At 49.9% G+C, this 20,000-nt stretch overlaps 1 protein-coding gene across 1 annotated transcript in view; it reads left to right on the forward strand.

The window, feature by feature from the left end:
* Positions 1 to 20,000, forward strand: part of LOC135519836 (intermembrane lipid transfer protein VPS13B) — a 764,993-nt gene that overhangs the window by 630,536 nt on the left and 114,457 nt on the right. Inside the window, 2 exon segments of the mRNA XM_064945043.1 lie at positions 9,493 to 9,698; positions 10,546 to 10,898. Of these exon segments, the coding sequence (XP_064801115.1) occupies positions 9,493 to 9,698; positions 10,546 to 10,898 (559 nt within the window).

The following is a 20,000-nucleotide window of genomic DNA, read 5'->3' on the forward strand; positions in this document are numbered from 1 at the left end:
AGTCCTCCTCCATGACACCTTGTTAATGTCCCTCCAGCCCAGTCCTCCTCCACGACACCTTGTTAATGTCCCTCCAGCCAGTCCTCCTCCATGACACCTTGTTAATGTCCCTCCAGCCAGTCCTCCTCCATGACACCTTGTTAATGTCCCACCAGCCAGTCCTCCTCCATGACACCTTGTTACTGTCCCTCCAGCCAGTCCTCCTCCATGACACCTTGTTAATGTCCCACCAGCCAGTCCTCCTCCATGACACCTTGTTAATATCCCTCCAGCCAGTCCTCCTCCACGACACCTTGTTAATGTCCCTCCAGCCAGTCCTCCTCCATGACACCTTGTTAATGTCCCTCCAGCCAGTCCTCCTCCATGACACCGTGTTAATGTCCCTCCAGCCCAGTCCTCCTCCATGACACCTTGTTAATGTCCCTCCAGCCAGTCCTCCATGACACCTTGTTAATGTCCCTCCAGCCAGTCCTCCTCCATGACACCTTGTTAATGTCCCTCCATCCCAGCCAGTCCTCCTCCATGACACCTTGTTAATGTCCCTCCATCCCAGCCAGTCCTCCTCCATGACACCTTGTTAATGTCCCTCCATCCCAGCCAGTCCTCCTCCATGACACCTTGTTAATGTCCCACCAGCCAGTCCTCCTCCATGACACCTTGTTAATGTCCCTCCATCCCAGCCCAGTCCTCCTCCATGACACCTTGTTAATGTCCCTCCAGCCAGTCCTCCTCCATGACACCTTGTTAATGTCCCTCCAGCCAGTCCTCCTCCATGACACCTTGTTAATGTCCCACCAGCCCAGTCCTCCTCCATGACACCTTGTTAATGTCCCTCCATCCCAGCCCAGTCCTCCTCCATGACACCTTGTTAATGTCCCTCCAGCCAGTCCTCCTCCATGACACCTTGTTAATATCCCTCCAGCCCAGTCCTCCTCCATGACACCTTGTTAATGTCCTTCCAGCCCAGCCAGTCCTCCTCCATGACACCTTGTTAATGTCCCCCCAGCTCGTCTCCAGGCAACAGTAGCAGAAACAGTTTACCTTAACAACTGACCGGATGTAGGGGAGGATGCAGGGGAGGATGTAGGGGAGGATACAGGGGAGGATGCAGGGGAGGATGCAGGGGAGGATACAGGGGAGGATGCAGGGGAGGATGTAGGGGAGGATGCAGGGGAGGATGCAGGGGAGGATGCAGGGGAGGATGCAGGGGAGGATGCAGGGGAGGATGCAGGGGAGGATGTAGGGGAGGATGCAGGGGAGGATGCAGGGGAGGATGTAGGGGAGGATGCAGGGGAGGATGCAGGGGATGATACAGGGGAGGATGTAGGGGAGGATACAGGGGAGGATATAGGGGAGGATGTAGGGGAGGATGCAGGGGAGGATGCAGGGGAGGATGCAGGGGAGGATATAGGGGAGGATGCAGGGGAGGATAGAGGGGAGGATGCAGGGGAGGATGTAGGGGAGGATATAGGGGAGGATGCAGGGGAGGATACAGGGGAGGATGCAGGGGAGGATACAGGGGAGGATGCAGGGTAGGATGCAGGGGAGGATGCAGGGGAGGATACAGGGGAGGATACAGGGGAGGATGCAGGGGAGGATACAGGGGAGGATGCAGGGGAGGATACAGGGGAGGATGTAGGGGAGGATGCAGGGGAGGATGTAGGGGAGGATGCAGGGGAGGACAATACACTTCCTGAACACTTTCCTCTCTTCCTATATTCTTTTTAATTTCAATGATATATTATGTTTTGTAATCTGGAGTCTTATACAACACAAAGTACCAGCCCCAAACCTTATGTTTCTGTAGATGGTTAGTGGTGGTATCAAATACAACAAAAAGTACCAGCCCCAAACCTTGTGTTTCTGTAGATGGTTAGTGGTGGTATCAAATACAACACAAAGTACCAGCCCCAAACCTTATGTTTCTGTAGATGGTTAGTGGTGGTATCAAATACAACACAAAGTACCAGCCCCAAACCTTATGTTTCTGTAGATGTCAGGGTTAGTGGTGGTATCAAATACAACACAAAGTACCAGCCCCAAACCTTGTGTTTCTGTAGATGTCAGGGTTAGTGGTGGTATCAAATACAACACAAAGTACCAGCCCCAAACCTTATGTTTCTGTAGATGTCAGGGTTAGTGGTGGTATCAAATACAACACAAAGTACCAGCCCAAACCTTATGTTTCTGTAGATGTTCTAGAGCAGGGTAGTGTTCTAGAGCAGGGTAGTGTTCTAGAGCAAGAGAGTGTTCTAGAGCAGGGTAGTGTTCTAGAGCAGGGTAGTGTTCTAGAGCAGGATAGTGTTCTAGAGTAGGGTAGTGTTCTAGAGCAAGAGAGTGTTCTAGAGCAGGGTAGTGTTCTAGAACAGGGTAGTGTTCTAGAGCAGGAGAGTGTTCTAGAGCAGGGTAGTGTTCTAGAGCAGGGTAGTGTTCTAGAGCAGGATAGTGTTCAAGAGCTGTGTGGTGTTCTAGAGCAGGATAGCATTCTAGAGCAGGATAGTGTTCTAGAGCAGCGTAGTGTTCTAGAGCAGGGTAGTGTGCTAGAGCAGGGTAGTGTTCTAGAGCAGGATAGTGTTCTAGAGCAGCGTAGTGTTCTAGAGCAGCATAGTGTTCTAGAGCAGCATAGTGTTCTAGAGCAGGGTAGTGTTCTAGAGCAGGATAGTGTTCTAGAGCAGGGTAGTGTTCTAGAGCAGGGTAGTGTTCTAGAGCAGGGTAGTGTTCTAGAGCAGGGTAGTGTTCTAGAGCAGGGTAGTGTTCTAGAGCTGTGTGGTGTTCTAGAGCAGGATAGCGTTCTAGAGCAGGATAGTGTTCTAGAGCAGGGTAGTGTTCTAGAGCAGCATAGTGTTCTAGAGCAGGGTAGTGTTCTAGAGCAGGATAGCGTTCTAGAGCAGGATAGTGTTCTAGAGCAGGGTAGTGTTCTAGAGCAGGGTAGTGTTCTAGAGCAGGATAGCGTTCTAGAGCAGGATAGTGTTCTAGAGAATAATTCTGAAGTGAATACAGGACTGACTATAGTGAAATAGGTGCTGTTCTCCTCTCCCTCGGTCAGACCAGGAGGAAACAACACAGTAACAACATACTGGAAGTGTGGTCTATTGTTCTCCTCTCCCTCGGTCAGACTGGGAGGAAACAACGTAGTAACAACATACTGGAAGTGTGGTCTATTGTTCTCCTCTCTCCCTCGGTCAGACCGGGAGGAAACAACATAGTAACAACATACTGGAAGTGTGGTCTATTGTTCTCCTCTCTCCCTCGGTCAGACTGGGAGGAAACAACACAGTAACAACATACTGGAAGTGTGGTCTATTGTTCTCCTCTCTCCCTCGGTCAGACTGGGAGGAAACAACATAGTAACAACAAACTGGAAGTGTGGTCTATTGTTCTCCTCTCTCTCTCGGTCAGACTGGGAGGAAACAACATAGTAACAACATACTGGAAGTGTGGTCTATTGTTCTCCTCTCTCTCTCGGTCAGACTGGGAGGAAACAACATAGTAACAACATACTGGAAGTGTTGTCTATTGTTCTCCTCTCTCCCTCGGTCAGACTAGGAGGAAACAACACAGTAACAACATACTGGAAGTGTGGTCTATTGTTCTCCTCTCTCCCTCAGACTGGGAGGAAACAACATAGTAACAACATACTGGAAGTGTGGTCTATTGTTCTCCTCTCTCCCTCAGACTGGGAGGAAACAACATAGTAACAACATACTGGAAGTGTGGTCTATTGTTCTCCTCTCTCCCTCGGTCAGACCAGGAGGAAACAACATAGTAACAACATACTGGAAGTGTGGTCTATTGTTCTCCTCTCTCCCTCAGACTGGGAGGAAACAACATAGTAACAACATACTGGAAGTGTGGTCTATTGTTCTCCTCTCTCTCTCGGTCAGACTGGGAGGAAACAACATAGTAACAACATACTGGAAGTGTTGTCTATTGTTCTCCTCTCTCCCTCGGTCAGACCAGGAGGAAACAACACAGTAACAACATACTGGAAGTGTGGTCTATTGTTCTCCTCTCTCCCTCGGTCAGACCAGGAGGAAACAACATAGTAACAACATACTGGAAGTGTGGTCTATTGTTCTCCTCTCTCCCTCGGTCAGACCAGGAGGAAACAACACAGTAACAACATACTGGAAGTGTTGTCTATTGTTCTCCTCTCTCCCTCGGTCAGACTGGGAGGAAACAACACAGTAACAACATACTGGAAGTGTTGTCTATTGTTCTCCTCTCTCCCTCGGTCAGACTGGGAGGAAACAACATAGTAACAACATACTGGAAGTGTTGTCTATTGTTCTCCTCTCTCCCTCGGTCAGACTGGGAGGAAACAACATAGTAACAACATACTGGAAGTGTGGTCTATTGTTCTCCTCTCTCTCTCGGTCAGACTGGGAGGAAACAACATAGTAACAACATACTGGAAGTGTTGTCTATTGTTCTCCTCTCTCCCTCGGTCAGACTGGGAGGAAACAACACAGTAACAACATACTGGAAGTGTGGTCTATTGTTCTCCTCTCTCCCTCGGTCAGACTGGGAGGAAACAACATAGTAACAACATACTGGAAGTGTGGTCTATTGTTCTCCTCTCTCTCTCGGTCAGACTGGGAGGAAACAACATAGTAACAACATACTGGAAGTGTGGTCTATTGTTCTCCTCTCTCTCTCGGTCAGACCAGGAGGAAACAACGTAGTAACAACATACTGGAAGTGTGGTCTATTGTTCTCCTCTCTCCCTCGGTCAGACCGGGAGGAAACAACATAGTAACAACATACTGGAAGTGTGGTCTATTGTTCTCATCTCTCCTCGGTCAGACCAGGAGGAAACAACATAGTAACAACATACTGGAAGTGTTGTCTATTGTTCTCCTCTCCCTCGGTCAGACTAGGAGGAAACAACACAGTAACAACATACTGGAAGTGTGGTCTATTGTTCTCCTCTCTCCTCGGTCAGACCAGGAGGAAACAACATAGTAACAACATACTGGAAGTGTTGTCTATTGTTCTCCTCTCCCTCGGTCAGACTGGGAGGAAACAACATAGTAACAACATACTGGAAGTGTGGTCTATTGTTCTCCTCTCTCCCTCGGTCAGACTGGGAGGAAACAACGTAGTAACAACATACTGGAAGTGTTGTCTATTGTTCTCCTCTCTCCCTCGGTCAGACCGGGAGGAAACAACATAGTAACAACATACTGGAAGTGTGGTCTATTGTTCTCCTCTCCCTCGGTCAGACCAGGAGGAAACAAGATAGTAACAACATACTGGAAGTGTGGTCTATTGTTCTCCTCTCTCCCTCGGTCAGACCAGGAGGAAACAACACAGTAACAACATACTGGAAGTGTGGTCTATTGTTCTCCTCTCTCCCTCGGTCAGACCAGGAGGAAACAACATAGTAACAACATACTGGAAGTGTGGTCTATTGTTCTCCTCTCTCCCTCGGTCAGACTGGGAGGAAACAACATAGTAACAACATACTGGAAGTGTGGTCTATTGTTCTCCTCTCTCCCTCGGTCAGACTGGGAGGAAACAACACAGTAACAACATACTGGAAGTGTGGTCTATTGTTCTCCTCTCTCCCTCGGTCAGACTGGGAGGAAACAACGTAGTAACAACATACTGGAAGTGTGGTCTATTGTTCTCCTCTCTCTCGGTCAGACTGGGAGGAAACAACATAGTAACAACATACTGGAAGTGTGGTCTATTGTTCTCCTCTCTCCCTCGGTCAGACAGGGAGGAAACAACATAGTAACAACATACTGGAAGTGTGGTCTATTGTTCTCCTCTCCCTCGGTCAGACCAGGAGGAAACAACATAGTAACAACATACTGGAAGTGTTGTCTATTGTTCTCCTCTCTCCCTCGGTCAGACTGGGAGGAAACAACACAGTAACAACATACTGGAAGTGTGGTCTATTGTTCTCCTCTCTCCCTCGGTCAGACCAGGAGGAAACAACATAGTAACAACATACTGGAAGTGTTGTCTATTGTTCTCCTCTCTCCCTCGGTCAGACAGGGAGGAAACAACGTAGTAACAACATACTGGAAGTGTGGTCTATTGTTCTCCTCTCTCCCTCGGTCAGACTGGGAGGAAACAACACAGTAACAACATACTGGAAGTGTTGTCTATTGTTCTCCTCTCTCCCTCGGTCAGACCAGGAGGAAACAACGTAGTAACAACATACTGGAAGTGTGGTCTATTGTTCTCCTCTCTCTCGGTCAGACCAGGAGGAAACAACGTAGTAACAACATACTGGAAGTGTCTTTCTCCTCTCTCTCGGTCAGACCAGGAGGAAACAACGTAGTAACAACATACTGGAAGTGTCTTTCTCCTCTCTCCCTCGGTCAGACCAGGAGGAAACAACATAGTAACAACATACTGGAAGTGTGGTCTATTGTTCTCCTCTCTCCCTCGGTCAGACTGGGAGGAAACAACATAGTAACAACATACTGGAAGTGTGGTCTATTGTTCTCCTCTCTCTCTCGGTCAGACTGGGAGGAAACAACATAGTAACAACATACTGGAAGTGTTGTCTATTGTTCTCCTCTCTCCCTCGGTCAGACTGGGAGGAAACAACACAGTAACAACATACTGGAAGTGTGGTCTATTGTTCTCCTCTCTCCCTCGGTCAGACTGGGAGGAAACAACATAGTAACAACATACTGGAAGTGTGGTCTATTGTTCTCCTCTCTCTCTCGGTCAGACTGGGAGGAAACAACATAGTAACAACATACTGGAAGTGTGGTCTATTGTTCTCCTCTCTCTCTCGGTCAGACCAGGAGGAAACAACGTAGTAACAACATACTGGAAGTGTGGTCTATTGTTCTCCTCTCTCCCTCGGTCAGACCGGGAGGAAACAACATAGTAACAACATACTGGAAGTGTGGTCTATTGTTCTCATCTCTCCTCGGTCAGACCAGGAGGAAACAACATAGTAACAACATACTGGAAGTGTTGTCTATTGTTCTCCTCTCCCGGGTCAGACTAGGAGGAAACAACACAGTAACAACATACTGGAAGTGTGGTCTATTGTTCTCCTCTCTCCTCGGTCAGACCAGGAGGAAACAACATAGTAACAACATACTGGAAGTGTTGTCTATTGTTCTCCTCTCCCTCGGTCAGACTGGGAGGAAACAACATAGTAACAACATACTGGAAGTGTGGTCTATTGTTCTCCTCTCTCCCTCGGTCAGACTGGGAGGAAACAACGTAGTAACAACATACTGGAAGTGTTGTCTATTGTTCTCCTCTCTCCCTCGGTCAGACCGGGAGGAAACAACATAGTAACAACATACTGGAAGTGTGGTCTATTGTTCTCCTCTCCCTCGGTCAGACCAGGAGGAAACAAGATAGTAACAACATACTGGAAGTGTGGTCTATTGTTCTCCTCTCTCCCTCGGTCAGACCAGGAGGAAACAACACAGTAACAACATACTGGAAGTGTGGTCTATTGTTCTCCTCTCTCCCTCGGTCAGACCAGGAGGAAACAACATAGTAACAACATACTGGAAGTGTGGTCTATTGTTCTCCTCTCTCCCTCGGTCAGACTGGGAGGAAACAACATAGTAACAACATACTGGAAGTGTGGTCTATTGTTCTCCTCTCTTCCTCGGTCAGACTGGGAGGAAACAACACAGTAACAACATACTGGAAGTGTGGTCTATTGTTCTCCTCTCTCCCTCGGTCAGACTGGGAGGAAACAACATAGTAACAACATACTGGAAGTGTTGTCTATTGTTCTCCTCTCTCTCTCGGTCAGACTGGGAGGAAACAACATAGTAACAACATACTGGAAGTGTGGTCTATTGTTCTCCTCTCTCCCTCGGTCAGACAGGGAGGAAACAACATAGTAACAACATACTGGAAGTGTGGTCTATTGTTCTCCTCTCCCTCGGTCAGACCAGGAGGAAACAACATAGTAACAACATACTGGAAGTGTTGTCTATTGTTCTCCTCTCTCCCTCGGTCAGACTGGGAGGAAACAACACAGTAACAACATACTGGAAGTGTGGTCTATTGTTCTCCTCTCTCCCTCGGTCAGACCAGGAGGAAACAACATAGTAACAACATACTGGAAGTGTTGTCTATTGTTCTCCTCTCTCCCTCGGTCAGACAGGGAGGAAACAACGTAGTAACAACATACTGGAAGTGTGGTCTATTGTTCTCCTCTCTCCCTCGGTCAGACTGGGAGGAAACAACACAGTAACAACATACTGGAAGTGTTGTCTATTGTTCTCCTCTCTCCCTCGGTCAGACCAGGAGGAAACAACGTAGTAACAACATACTGGAAGTGTGGTCTATTGTTCTCCTCTCTCTCGGTCAGACCAGGAGGAAACAACGTAGTAACAACATACTGGAAGTGTCTTTCTCCTCTCTCTCGGTCAGACCAGGAGGAAACAACGTAGTAACAACATACTGGAAGTGTCTTTCTCCTCTCTCCCTCGGTCAGACCAGGAGGAAACAACATAGTAACAACATACTGGAAGTGTGGTCTATTGTTCTCCTCTCTCCCTCGGTCAGACTGGGAGGAAACAACACAGTAACAACATACTGGAAGTGTGGTCTATTGTTCTCCTCTCTCCCTCGGTCAGACTGGGAGGAAACAACACAGTAACAACATACTGGAAGTGTTGTCTATTGTTCTCCTCTCTCCCTCGGTCAGACCGGTAGGAAACAACATAGTAACAACATACTGGAAGTGTGGTCTATTGTTCTCCTCTCTCTCTCGGTCAGACTGGGAGGAAACAACATAGTAACAACATACTGGAAGTGTGGTCTATTGTTCTCCTCTCTCTCTCGGTCAGACTGGGAGGAAACAACACAGTAACAACATACTGGAAGTGTGGTCTATTGTTCTCCTCTCTCCCTCGGTCAGACTGGGAGGAAACAACACAGTAACAACATACTGGAAGTGTGGTCTATTGTTCTCCTCTCTCCCTCGGTCAGACTGGGAGGAAACAACATAGTAACAACACACTGGAAGTGTGGTCTATTGTTCTCCTCTCTCCCTCGGTCAGACCAGGAGGAAACAACATAGTAACAACATACTGGAAGTGTGGTCTATTGTTCTCCTCTCTCCCTCGGTCAGACCGGGAGGAAACAACATAGTAACAACATACTGGAAGTGTGGTCTATTGTTCTCCTCTCTCCCTCGGTCAGACCGGGAGGAAACAACGTAGTAACAACATACTGGAAGTGTGGTCTATTGTTCTCCTCTCTCCCTCGGTCAGACTAGGAGGAAACAACATAGTAACAACATACTGGAAGTGTGGTCTATTGTTCTCCTCTCTCCCTCGGTCAGACTGGGAGGAAACAACGTAGTAACAACATACTGGAAGTGTGGTCTATTGTTCTCCTCTCTCCCTCGGTCAGACTGGGAGGAAACAACACAGTAACAACATACTGGAAGTGTGGTCTATTGTTCTTTCTCCTCTCCCTCCCAGTGAGTCAGATTTATAAACGGTCTAAACGTTTAATATTTCTTCATGTATCTCTTTACAGTTCTGACAGTGAGTCAGGTTCTCAGCAGGGTTCCTCGGGGTCCCAGCTTCTGCCCTGTGACCAGCTGGTGTCCCCCACGGCGCTTGCAGCTTGTACCCGTGTCGACTCCTGCTTCGCCCCCTGGTCCGTGCCCTCCCTGGGCGTGTCTCTCACCCTGGCACAGATACAGCTGCACCTCTACCACCACCTGGAGCAGCTGGGCACAGGTACTGTAACACCACCTGGGTACAGGTACTGTAACACCGCCTGGAGCAGCTGGGTACAGGTACTGTAACACCACCTGGGTACAGGTACTGTAACACCGCCTGGAGCAGCTGGGTACAGGTACTGTAACACCGCCTGGAGCAGCTGGGTACAGGTACTGTAACACCGCCTGGAGCAGCTGGGTACAGGTACTGTAACACCACCTGGGTACAGGTACTGTAACACCGCCTGGAGCAGCTGGGTACAGGTACTGTAACACCGCCTGGAGCAGCTGGGTACAGGTACTGTAACACCGCCTGGAGCAGCTGGGTACAGGTACTGTAACACCACCTGGGTACAGGTACTGTAACACCGCCTGGAGCAGCTGGGTACAGGTACTGTAACACCACCTGGAGCAGCTGGGTACAGGTACTGTAACACCACCTGGAGCAGCTGGGTACAGGTACTGTAACACCACCTGGAGCAGCTGGATACAGGTAATGTAAAACCGCCTGGAGCAGCTGGGTACAGGTACTGTAACACCAGCTGGAGCAGCTGGGTACAGGTACTGTAACACCACCTGGAGCAGCTGGATACAGGTAATGTAACACCGCCTGGAGCTGCTGGGTACAGGTACTGTAACACCACCTGGAGCAGCTGGGTACAGGTAATGTAACACCACCTGGAGCAGCTGGGTACATGTAATGTAACACCGTCACACAAAGTGGAACCAGAAAATCACTTTTGGTCTTTTTTTGTTGTTGCTATTTTCTCGTGTTTCATCTGAAATCGTTCTCACACTATTGTCACTTTAGTTGTGTATTAGATTCACTCACATCTCCTCTGTCCGTCTGTCTATTCCGTCTCCAGCGCCGTCACGTCGACTCCGCCCCTTCCTGCCGGACAGGAAGTTGCCCCAGGAGCAAGAGTACCTGGTCATCGGGTCACAGGAGCCGCGACTGTACCTCCGCCAGTGGAGCGGCGCCGCCCGGCTCCGCCAGGAGATCCAGTTCTCCACCGAGCTGGACTGCAGACTGTTGGAGTACCGGAACTTGACTTGGCTCTGCCTGCTGCAGCCGTTCATACTGCAGGGTCAGGCTGCGGTCACACGCTGCTCCAACAACGTCCTCCTGGACGGGAACGTCTTCGTTGACCCGGTCTTCATCAACATCAGCCAGAACACCGTTCACAGTCTGGATACAGCCCTACGGGGCTGGCAACAGGTGAGACTACTGGTATATACCAGCCCTACGGGGCTGGCAACAGGTGAGACTACTGGTATATACCAGCCCTACGGGGCTGGCAACAGGTGAGACTACTGGTATATACCAGCCCTACGGGGCTGGCAACAGGTGAGACTACTGGTATATACCAGCCCTACGGGGCTGGCAACAGGTGAGACTACTGGTATATTCCAGCCCTACGGGGCTGGCAACAGGTGAGACTACTGGTATATACCAGCCCTACGGGGCTGGCAACAGGTGAGACTACTGGTATATACCAGCCCTACGGGGCTGGCAACAGGTGAGACTACTGGTATATACCAGCCCTACGGTGCTGGCAACAGGTGAGACTACTGGTATATACCAGCCCTACGGGGCTGGCAACAGGTGAGACTACTGGTATATACCAGCCCTACGGGGCTGGCAACAGGTGAGACTACTGGTATATACCAGCCCTACGGGGCTGGCAACAGGTGAGACTACTGGTATATACCAGCCCTACGGGGCTGGCATCAGGTGAGACTACTGGTATATACCAGCCCTACGGGGCTGGCAACAGGTGAGACTACTGGTATATACCAGCCCTACGGGGCTGGCAACAGGTGAGACTACTGGTATATACCAGCCCTACGGGGCTGGCAACAGGTGAGACTACTGGTATATTCCAGCCCTACGGGGCTGGCAACAGGTGAGACTACTGGTATATACCAGCCCTACGGGGCTGGCAACAGGTGAGACTACTGGTATATACCAGCCCTACGGTGCTGGCAACAGGTGAGACTACTGGTATATACCAGCCCTACGGGGCTGGCAACAGGTGAGACTACTGGTATATACCAGCCCTACGGGGCTGGCAACAGGTGAGACTACTGGTATATACCAGCCCTACGGGGCTGGCAACAGGTGAGACTACTGGTATATACCAGCCCTACGGTGCTGGCAACAGGTGAGACTACTGGTATATACCAGCCCTACGGGGCTGGCAACAGGTGAGACTACTGGTATATACCAGCCGTACGGGCCTGGCAACAGGTGAGACTACTGGTATATACCAGCCCTACGGGGCTGGCAACAGGTGAGACTACTGGTATATACCAGCCCTACGGGCCTGGCAACAGGTGAGACTACTGGTATATACCAGCCCTACGGGGCTGGCAACAGGTGAGACTACTGGTATATACCAGCCCTACGGTGCTGGCAACAGGTGAGACTACTGGTATATACCAGCCCTACGGGGCTGGCAACAGGTGAGACTACTGGTATATACCAGCCCTATGGGGCTGGCAACAGGTGAGACTACTGGTATATACCAGCCCTACGGTGCTGGCAACAGGTGAGACTACTGGTATATACCAGCCCTACGGGGCTGGCAACAGGTGAGACTACTGGTATATACCAGCCCTACGGGGCTGGCAACAGGTGAGACTACTGGTATATACCAGCCCTACGGGCCTGGCAACAGGTGAGACTACTGGTATATACCAGCCCTACGGGCCTGGCAACAGGTGAGACTACTGGTATATACCAGCCCTACGGGCCTGGCAACAGGTGAGACTACTGGTATATACCAGCCCTACGGGGCTGGCAACAGGTGAGACTACTGGTATATACCAGCCCTACGGTGCTGGCAACAGGTGAGACTACTGGTATATACTGAGTTAGTCTAATCCTAATCCTAACACCATAGTTCAGAGGTCGGAGACACCCTGGTTCAGAGGTCAGAGACACCCTGGTTCAGAGGTCAAAGACACCCTGGTTCAGAGGTCAGAGACACCCTGGTTCAGAGGTCAGAGACACCCTGGTTCAGAGGTCAGAGACACCCTGGTTCAGAGGTCAGAGACACCCTGGTTCAGAGGTCAGAGACACCCTGGTTCAGAGGTCAGAGACACCCTGGTTCAGAGGTCAGAGACACCCTGGTTCAGAGGTCAGAGACACCCTGGTTCAGAGGTCTGAGGTCAGAGACACTTTATATCAGTGCTGGAGGAGTCGCTATAGATTCCAGGCTGGATCACATCCCGGCCGTGATTGGGAGTCCCATAGGGCGGCGCGTCGTCCGGATTTGCCCAGAGTAGGCCGTCTGTCCGTCCGTCCGTCCGTCACTGTTCCTAGGCCGTCATTGTAAATAAGATTTTGTTCTTAACTGAATTGCCTAGTTAAATATAGGTACATATATTTATCTACACATTTATCTAGATCCAGCTGCTGGGTTTCTACCTGTGTGTTCTGGTGTGGTTGAGTCAGACCTGTAGATAGGTGAGGTAAAGGACCTGCCTGGTGTGGTTGAGTCAGACCTGTAGATAGGTGAGGTAAAGGACCTGCCTGGTGTGGTTGATTCAGACCTTTAGGTTAGTAGATAGGTGAGGTAAAGACCTGCCTGGTGTGGTTGAGTCAGACCTGTAGATAGGTGAGGTAAAGGACCTGCCTGGTGTGGTTGAGTCAGACCTGTAGATAGGTGAGGTAAGGACCTGCCTGGTGTGGTTGATTCAGACCTGTAGATAGGTGAGGTAAAGGACCTGCCTGGTGTGGTTGAGTCAGACCTGTAGATAGGTGAGGTAAAGACCTGCCTGGTGTGGTTGAGTCAGACCTGTAGATAGGTGAGGTAAAGACCTGCCTGGTGTGGTTGAGTCAGACCTTTAGGTTAGTAGATAGGTGAGGTAAAGGACCTGCCTGGTGTGGTTGAGTCAGACCTGTAGATAGGTGAGGTAAAGACCTGCCTGGTGTGGTTGAGTCAGACCTGTAGATAGGTGAGGTAAAGGACCTGCCTGGTGTGGTTGAGTCAGACCTGTAGATAGGTGAGGTAAAGACCTGCCTGGTGTGGTTGAATCAGACCTGTAGATAGGTGAGGTAAAGACCTGCCTGGTGTGGTTGAGTCAGACCTTTAGGTTAGTAGATAGGTGAGGTAAAGACCTGCCTGGTGTGGTTGAGTCAGACCTGTAGATAGGGGAGGTAAAGGACCTGCCTGGTGTGGTTGAGTCAGACCTGTAGATAGGGGAGGTAAAGGACCTGCCTGGTGTGGTTGAGTCAGACCTTTAGGTTAGTAGATAGGTGAGGTAAAGACCTGCCTGGTGTGGTTGAGTCAGACCTGTAGATAGGGGAGGTAAAGGACCTGCCTGGTGTGGTTGAGTCAGACCTTTAGGTTAGTAGATAGGTGAGGTAAAGACCTGCCTGGTGTGGTTGAGTCAGACCTGTAGATAGGTGAGGTAAAGACCTGCCTGGTGTGGTTGAGTCAGACCTGTAGATAGGTGAGGTAAAGACCTGCCTGGTGTGGTTGAGTCAGACCTGTAGATAGGTGAGGTAAAGGACCTGCCTGGTGTGGTTGATTCAGACCTTTAGATAGGTGAGGTAAAGGACCTGCCTGGTGTGGTTGAGTCAGACCTGTAGATAGGTGAGGTAAAGGACCTGCCTGGTGTGGTTGATTCAGACCTTTAGATAGGTGAGGTAAAGGACCTGCCTGGTGTGGTTGAGTCAGACCTGTAGATAGGTGAGGTAAAGGACCTGCCTGGTGTGGTTGAGTCAGACCTTTAGGTTAGTAGATAGGTGAGGTAACGGACCTGCCTGGTGTGGTTGATTCAGACCTTTAGGTTAGTAGATAGGTGAGGTAAAGGACCTGCCTGGTGTGGTTGATTCAGACCTTTAGATAGGTGAGGTAAAGGACCTGCCTGGTGTGGTTGAGTCAGACCTGTAGATAGGTGAGGTAAAGGACCTGCCTGGTGTGGTTGATTCAGACCTTTAGATAGGTGAGGTAAAGGACCTGCCTGGTGTGGTTGAGTCAGACCTGTAGATAGGTGAGGTAAAGACCTGCCTGGTGTGGTTGAGTCAGACCTGTAGTTAGGTGAGGTAAAGACCTGCCTGGTGTGGTTGAGTCAGACCTTTAGGTTAGTAGATAGGTGAGGTAAAGGACCTGCCTGGTGTGGTTGAGTCAGACCTGTAGGTTAGTAGATAGGTGAGGTAAAGACCTGCCTGGTGTGGTTGAGTCAGACCTTTAGGTTAGTAGATAGGTGAGGTAAAGGACCTGCCTGGTGTGGTTGAGTCAGACCTTTAGGTTAGTAGATAGGTGAGGTAAAGACCTGCCTGGTGTGGTTGAGTCAGACCTGTAGATAGGTGAGGTAAAGGACCTGCCTGGTGTGGTTGAGTCAGACCTGTAGATAGGTGAGGTAAAGGACCTGTCTGGTGTGGTTGATTCAGACCTGTAGATAGGTGAGGTAAAGACCTGCCTGGTGTGGTTGAGTCAGACCTTTAGGTTAGTAGATAGGTGAGGTAAAGGACCTGCCTGGTGTGGTTGAGTCAGACCTTTAGGTTAGTAGATAGGTGAGGTAAAGACCTGCCTGGTGTGGTTGATTCAGACCTTTAGGTTAGTAGATAGGTGAGGTAAAGACCTGCCTGGTGTGGTTGAGTCAGACCTGTAGATAGGTGAGGTAAAGACCTGCCTGGTGTGGTTGAGTCAGATCTGTAGATAGGTGAGGTAAAGGACCTGCCTGGTGTGGTTGATTCAGACCTGTAGATAGGTGAGGTAAAGACCTGCCTGGTGTGGTTGATTCAGACCTGTAGATAGGTGAGGTAAAGACCTGCCTGGTGTGGTTGAGTCAGACCTGTAGGTTAGTAGATAGGTGAGGTAAAGGACCTGCCTGGTGTGGTTGAATCAGACCTTTAGATAGGTGAGGTAAAGGACCTGCCTGGTGTGGTTGAGTCAGACCTGTAGATAGGTGAGGTAAAGGACCTGCCTGGTGTGGTTGAGTCAGACCTGTAGGTTAGTAGATAGGTGAGGTAAAGACCTGCCTGGTGTGGTTGAGTCAGACCTGTAGATAGGTGAGGTAAAGGACCTGCCTGGTGTGGTTGAGTCAGACCTGTAGGTTAGTAGATAGGTGAGGTAAAGGACCTGCCTGGTGTGGTTGATTCAGACCTTTAGGTTAGTAGATAGGTGAGGTAAAGACCTGCCTGGTGTGGTTGAGTCAGACCTGTAGATAGGTGAGGTAAAGGACCTGCCTGGTGTGGTTGATTCAGACCTGTAGATAGGTGAGGTAAAGGACCTGCCTGGTGTGGTTGATTCAGACCTGTAGATAGGTGAGGTAAAGGACCTGCCTGGTGTGGTTGAATCAGACCTGTAGATAGGTGAGGTAAAGGACCTGCCTGGTGTGGTTGATTCAGACCTTTAGGTTAGTAGATAGGTGAGGTAAAGGACCTGCCTGGTGTGGCCCTCTCCCCCTCTCTCCATATCCTCTCCCCCTATCCTCTCCCCCTATCCTCTCCCCCTCTCCCCCTATCCTCTCTCCCTATCCTCTCCCCCTCTCCCCCTATCCTCTCCCCCTATCCTCTCCCCCTCTCTCCCTATCCTCTCTCCCTATCCTCTCCCCCTCTCCCCCTATCCTCTCCCCCTATCCTCTCCCCCTCTCCCCCTATCCTCTCCCCCCCTATCCTCTCCCCCTCTCCCCCTCTCCCCCTATCCTCTCCCCCCTCTCCCCCTCTCCCCCTCTCCCCCTATCCTCTCCCCCTCTCCCCCTATCCTCTCCCCCTATCCTCTCCCCCTCTCCCCCTATCCTCTCCCCCTATCCTCTCCCCCTCTCTCCCTATCCTCTCCCCCTCTCCCCCTATCCTCTCCCCCCCCCCTCTCTCCCTATCCTCTCTCCCTATCCTCTCCCCCTCTCTCCCTATCCTCTCTCCCTATCCTCTCCTCCTCTCTCCCTATCCTCTCCCCCTATCCTCTCTCCCTATCCTCTCCCCCTCTCCCCCTATCCTCTCCCCCTATCCTCTCTCCCTATCCTCTCTCCCTATCCTCTCCCTATCCTCTCTCCCTATCCTCTCTCCCTATCCTCTCCCCCTCTCTCCCTATCCTCTCCCCCTATCCTCTCCCTATCCTCTCCCCCTATCCTCTCCCCCTCTCCCCCTATCCTCTCTCCCTATCCTCTCCCCCTATCCTCTCCCCCTCTCCCCCTATCCTCTCCCCCTATCCTCTCCCCCTATCCTCTCCCCCTCTCCCCCTATCCTCTCCCCCTATCCTCTCTCCCTATCCTCTCCCCCCTCTCCCCCTATCCTCTCCCCCTCTCCCCCTATCCTCTCTCCCTATCCTCTCCCCCTATCCTCCCCCCCTCTCTCCCTATCCTCTCTCCCTATCCTCTCTCCCTATCCTCTCTCCCTATCCTCTCCCCCTCTCCCCCTATCCTCTCCCCCTCTCTCCCTATCCTCTCCCCCTATCCTCTCTCCCTATCCTCCCCCCCTCTCCCCCTATCCTCTCCCCCTCTCTCCCTATCCTCTCTCCCTATCCTCTCTCCCTATCCTCTCCCCCTATCCTCTCCCCCTCCCCCCCTCTCCCCCTATCCTCTCCCCCTATCCTCTCCCCAGGGAGGTGGTTTTAGGATTCAGACACAGTAAAACACACTAGTATTCACACACTCTGCTTTCTCACAGAACACCAAATGTGCCCTTAGGAGAATCACACGGGAGGAGGGCTTTTCTCTGTTTCCTGTTTGAATGATCCAGCTCGTCTTTACCCCCCCCCCGGGGTAGAGAAGATAGATCCACCGCTAGTTAAAGACAGATCAGGTGTCTGTTCCCAGCAGATGGAGCGGGGATCTGATTGTCCCGTACCGGAAACAGGGGGCTTTAGGTACCGTCGTTGTTCCTTGTTCTATTTTTACTGTCTGTTTTTAATAATTGTCTTTACCGCCAAGGATCCGATTCCGCGCGATTGGAAGTTTCTCTCCCGTCTATAATTACCGTCTCCAGTGTGTCACGTCTACCGTAGATCTGTGTGACATAGAGAGGCCCGTACATGCCTACGTAGCCAGGACTAATGTGTGTACAGGCAGCAGGAGGAGTAAGGTAATATGTGATCGGATTATAGAAATGGATATTCTAGTGTCTGCTGGGACATCGAGGCTGACTGAGAGAGCTGTCACTTTAAAAAAAAAAATGTTTATAACGAGCAGGTTTTATTGACTCTCAACATATCTCAGGAGGCCATATTTGTCCACATAAAGCTGTTTTTTTATAGAGAGAGAAGAGGACGATAAGAGGATGACGATGGCTGTATCGTGTAGCCTAATGAAGAGTCTCTGTTTAACCCGATACCATCTTTAAAGAAGGCTCAGCGCGGCATCTTAAAGACGTCTGGCAGTTTAGAAAGCAGCCCGTCGAAGGTGAAAGGTCAGCCTCAGATGGCGTTCCTCTGTAAAGAGGGAATGGATTTGGGACAATGCGCCAGCAGCTGTCCCGTCCACCAGGTTTAATGAGGTTGAAACTTTCCCATCGGTTTCCAATAGCAACAGCAGAACAGAGTTTTTGCCTTTTAAACTCTGAGCTTTTCTTACTGCTGGCCTCCTTTATTAACAGTCACTCTGGGGTCACTGGGGTCACTCTGTCTCAGTGTGACGTTGGGGGTCTGTTGTGTTGAGGTTGGACTGGTTTACTGCAGGCCTCCTTTAACAGTCACTCTGGGGTCACTCTGGGGTCACTCTGTCTCCATGTGACGTTGGGGGTCTGCTGTGTTGAGGTTGGACTGGTTTACTGCAGGCCTCCTTTAACAGTCACTCTGGGGTCACTCTGGGGTCACTCTGTCTCAGTGTGACGTTGGGGGTCTGTTGTGTTGAGGTTGGACTGGTTTACTGCAGGCCTCCTTTAACAGTCACTCTGGGGTCACTCTGGGGTCACTCTGTCTCAATGTGACGTTGGATTGGTTCATGAGAAGCTCTCTAACGTTGGGGGTCTGTTGTGTTGAGGTTGGGCTAGTTCATGAGAAGCTCTCTGACGTTGGGGGTGGTGGCCAACGTGTTAACTCAGGGTCTGAACAGAGGGGGTGGATGTGTTTGGAAAAGTCTCAAGTAAATCACAGACCTTGGTCGTTGAGCTGTTTTAGAATTGCCTACTCTTGAACTTTTAGTGTGTTTGTGAAGCGCTCTCCCAAACCCAGTGTTCTCAATAAAAAGAGGAATGGGAAATTGAGTAGCAAACTCTGTTGCACAACGAAACGGGTCGTCCACATTTAACCCCTTTCGATTCAGAGGTCGGCTGCCATCGGTCCCCCGGATACAGACTCAGATACATGGTATAGAGGAGTGTGTATATTGTAGAGAGAGACCCAGATACATGGTATAGTGGAGTGTGTATATTGTAGAGAGAGAGAGACTCAGATACATGGTATAGTGGAGTGTGTATATTGTAGAGAGAGACTCAGATACATGGTATAGTGTAGTGTGTATATTGTAGAGAGAGAGAGACTCAGATACATGGTATAGTGGAGTGTGTATATTGTAGAGAGAGACTAAGATACATGGTATAGTGGAGTGTGTATATTGTAGAGAGAGACTCAGATACATGGTATAGTGTAGTGTGTATATTGTAGAGAGAGACTCAGATACATGGTATAGTGGAGTGTGTATATTGTAGAGAGAGACTCAGATACATGGTATAGTGGAGTGTGTATATTGTAGAGAGAGACTCAGATACATGGTATAGTGTAGTGTGTATATTGTAGAGAGAGACTCAGATACATGGTATAGTGGAGTGTGTATATTGTAGAGAGAGAGAGACTCAGATACATGGTATAGTGGAGTGTGTATATTGTAGGGAGAGACTCAGATACATGGTATAGTGGAGTGTGTATATTGTAGAGAGAGAGAGACCCAGATACATGGTATAGTGGAGTGTGTATATTGTAGAGAGAGACTCAGATACATGGTATAGTGGAGTGTGTATATTGTAGTCAGTGAGAGAGAGACTCAGATACATGGTATAGTGTAGTGTGTATATTGTAGAGAGAGACTCAGATACATGGTATAGTGGAGTGTGTATATTGTAGTCAGTGAGAGAGAGACTCAGATACATGGTATAGTGGAGTGTGTATATTGTAGAGAGAGAGAGACTCAGATACATGGTATAGTGGAGTGTGTATATTGTAGAGAGAGACTCAGATACATGGTATAGTGTAGTGTGTATATTGTAGAGAGAGACTCAGATACATGCTATAGTGTAGTGTGTATATTGTAGAGAGAGACTCAGATACATGGTATAGTGGAGTGTGTATATTGTAGAGAGAGACTCAGATACATGGTATAGTGGAGTGTGTATATTGTAGAGAGAGACTCAGATACATGGTATAGTGGAGTGTAT

The sequence above is a fragment of the Oncorhynchus masou genome, chromosome 29 (assembly GCF_036934945.1).
Source record: "Oncorhynchus masou masou isolate Uvic2021 chromosome 29, UVic_Omas_1.1, whole genome shotgun sequence".
NCBI lineage: Eukaryota > Metazoa > Chordata > Actinopteri > Salmoniformes > Salmonidae > Oncorhynchus > Oncorhynchus masou.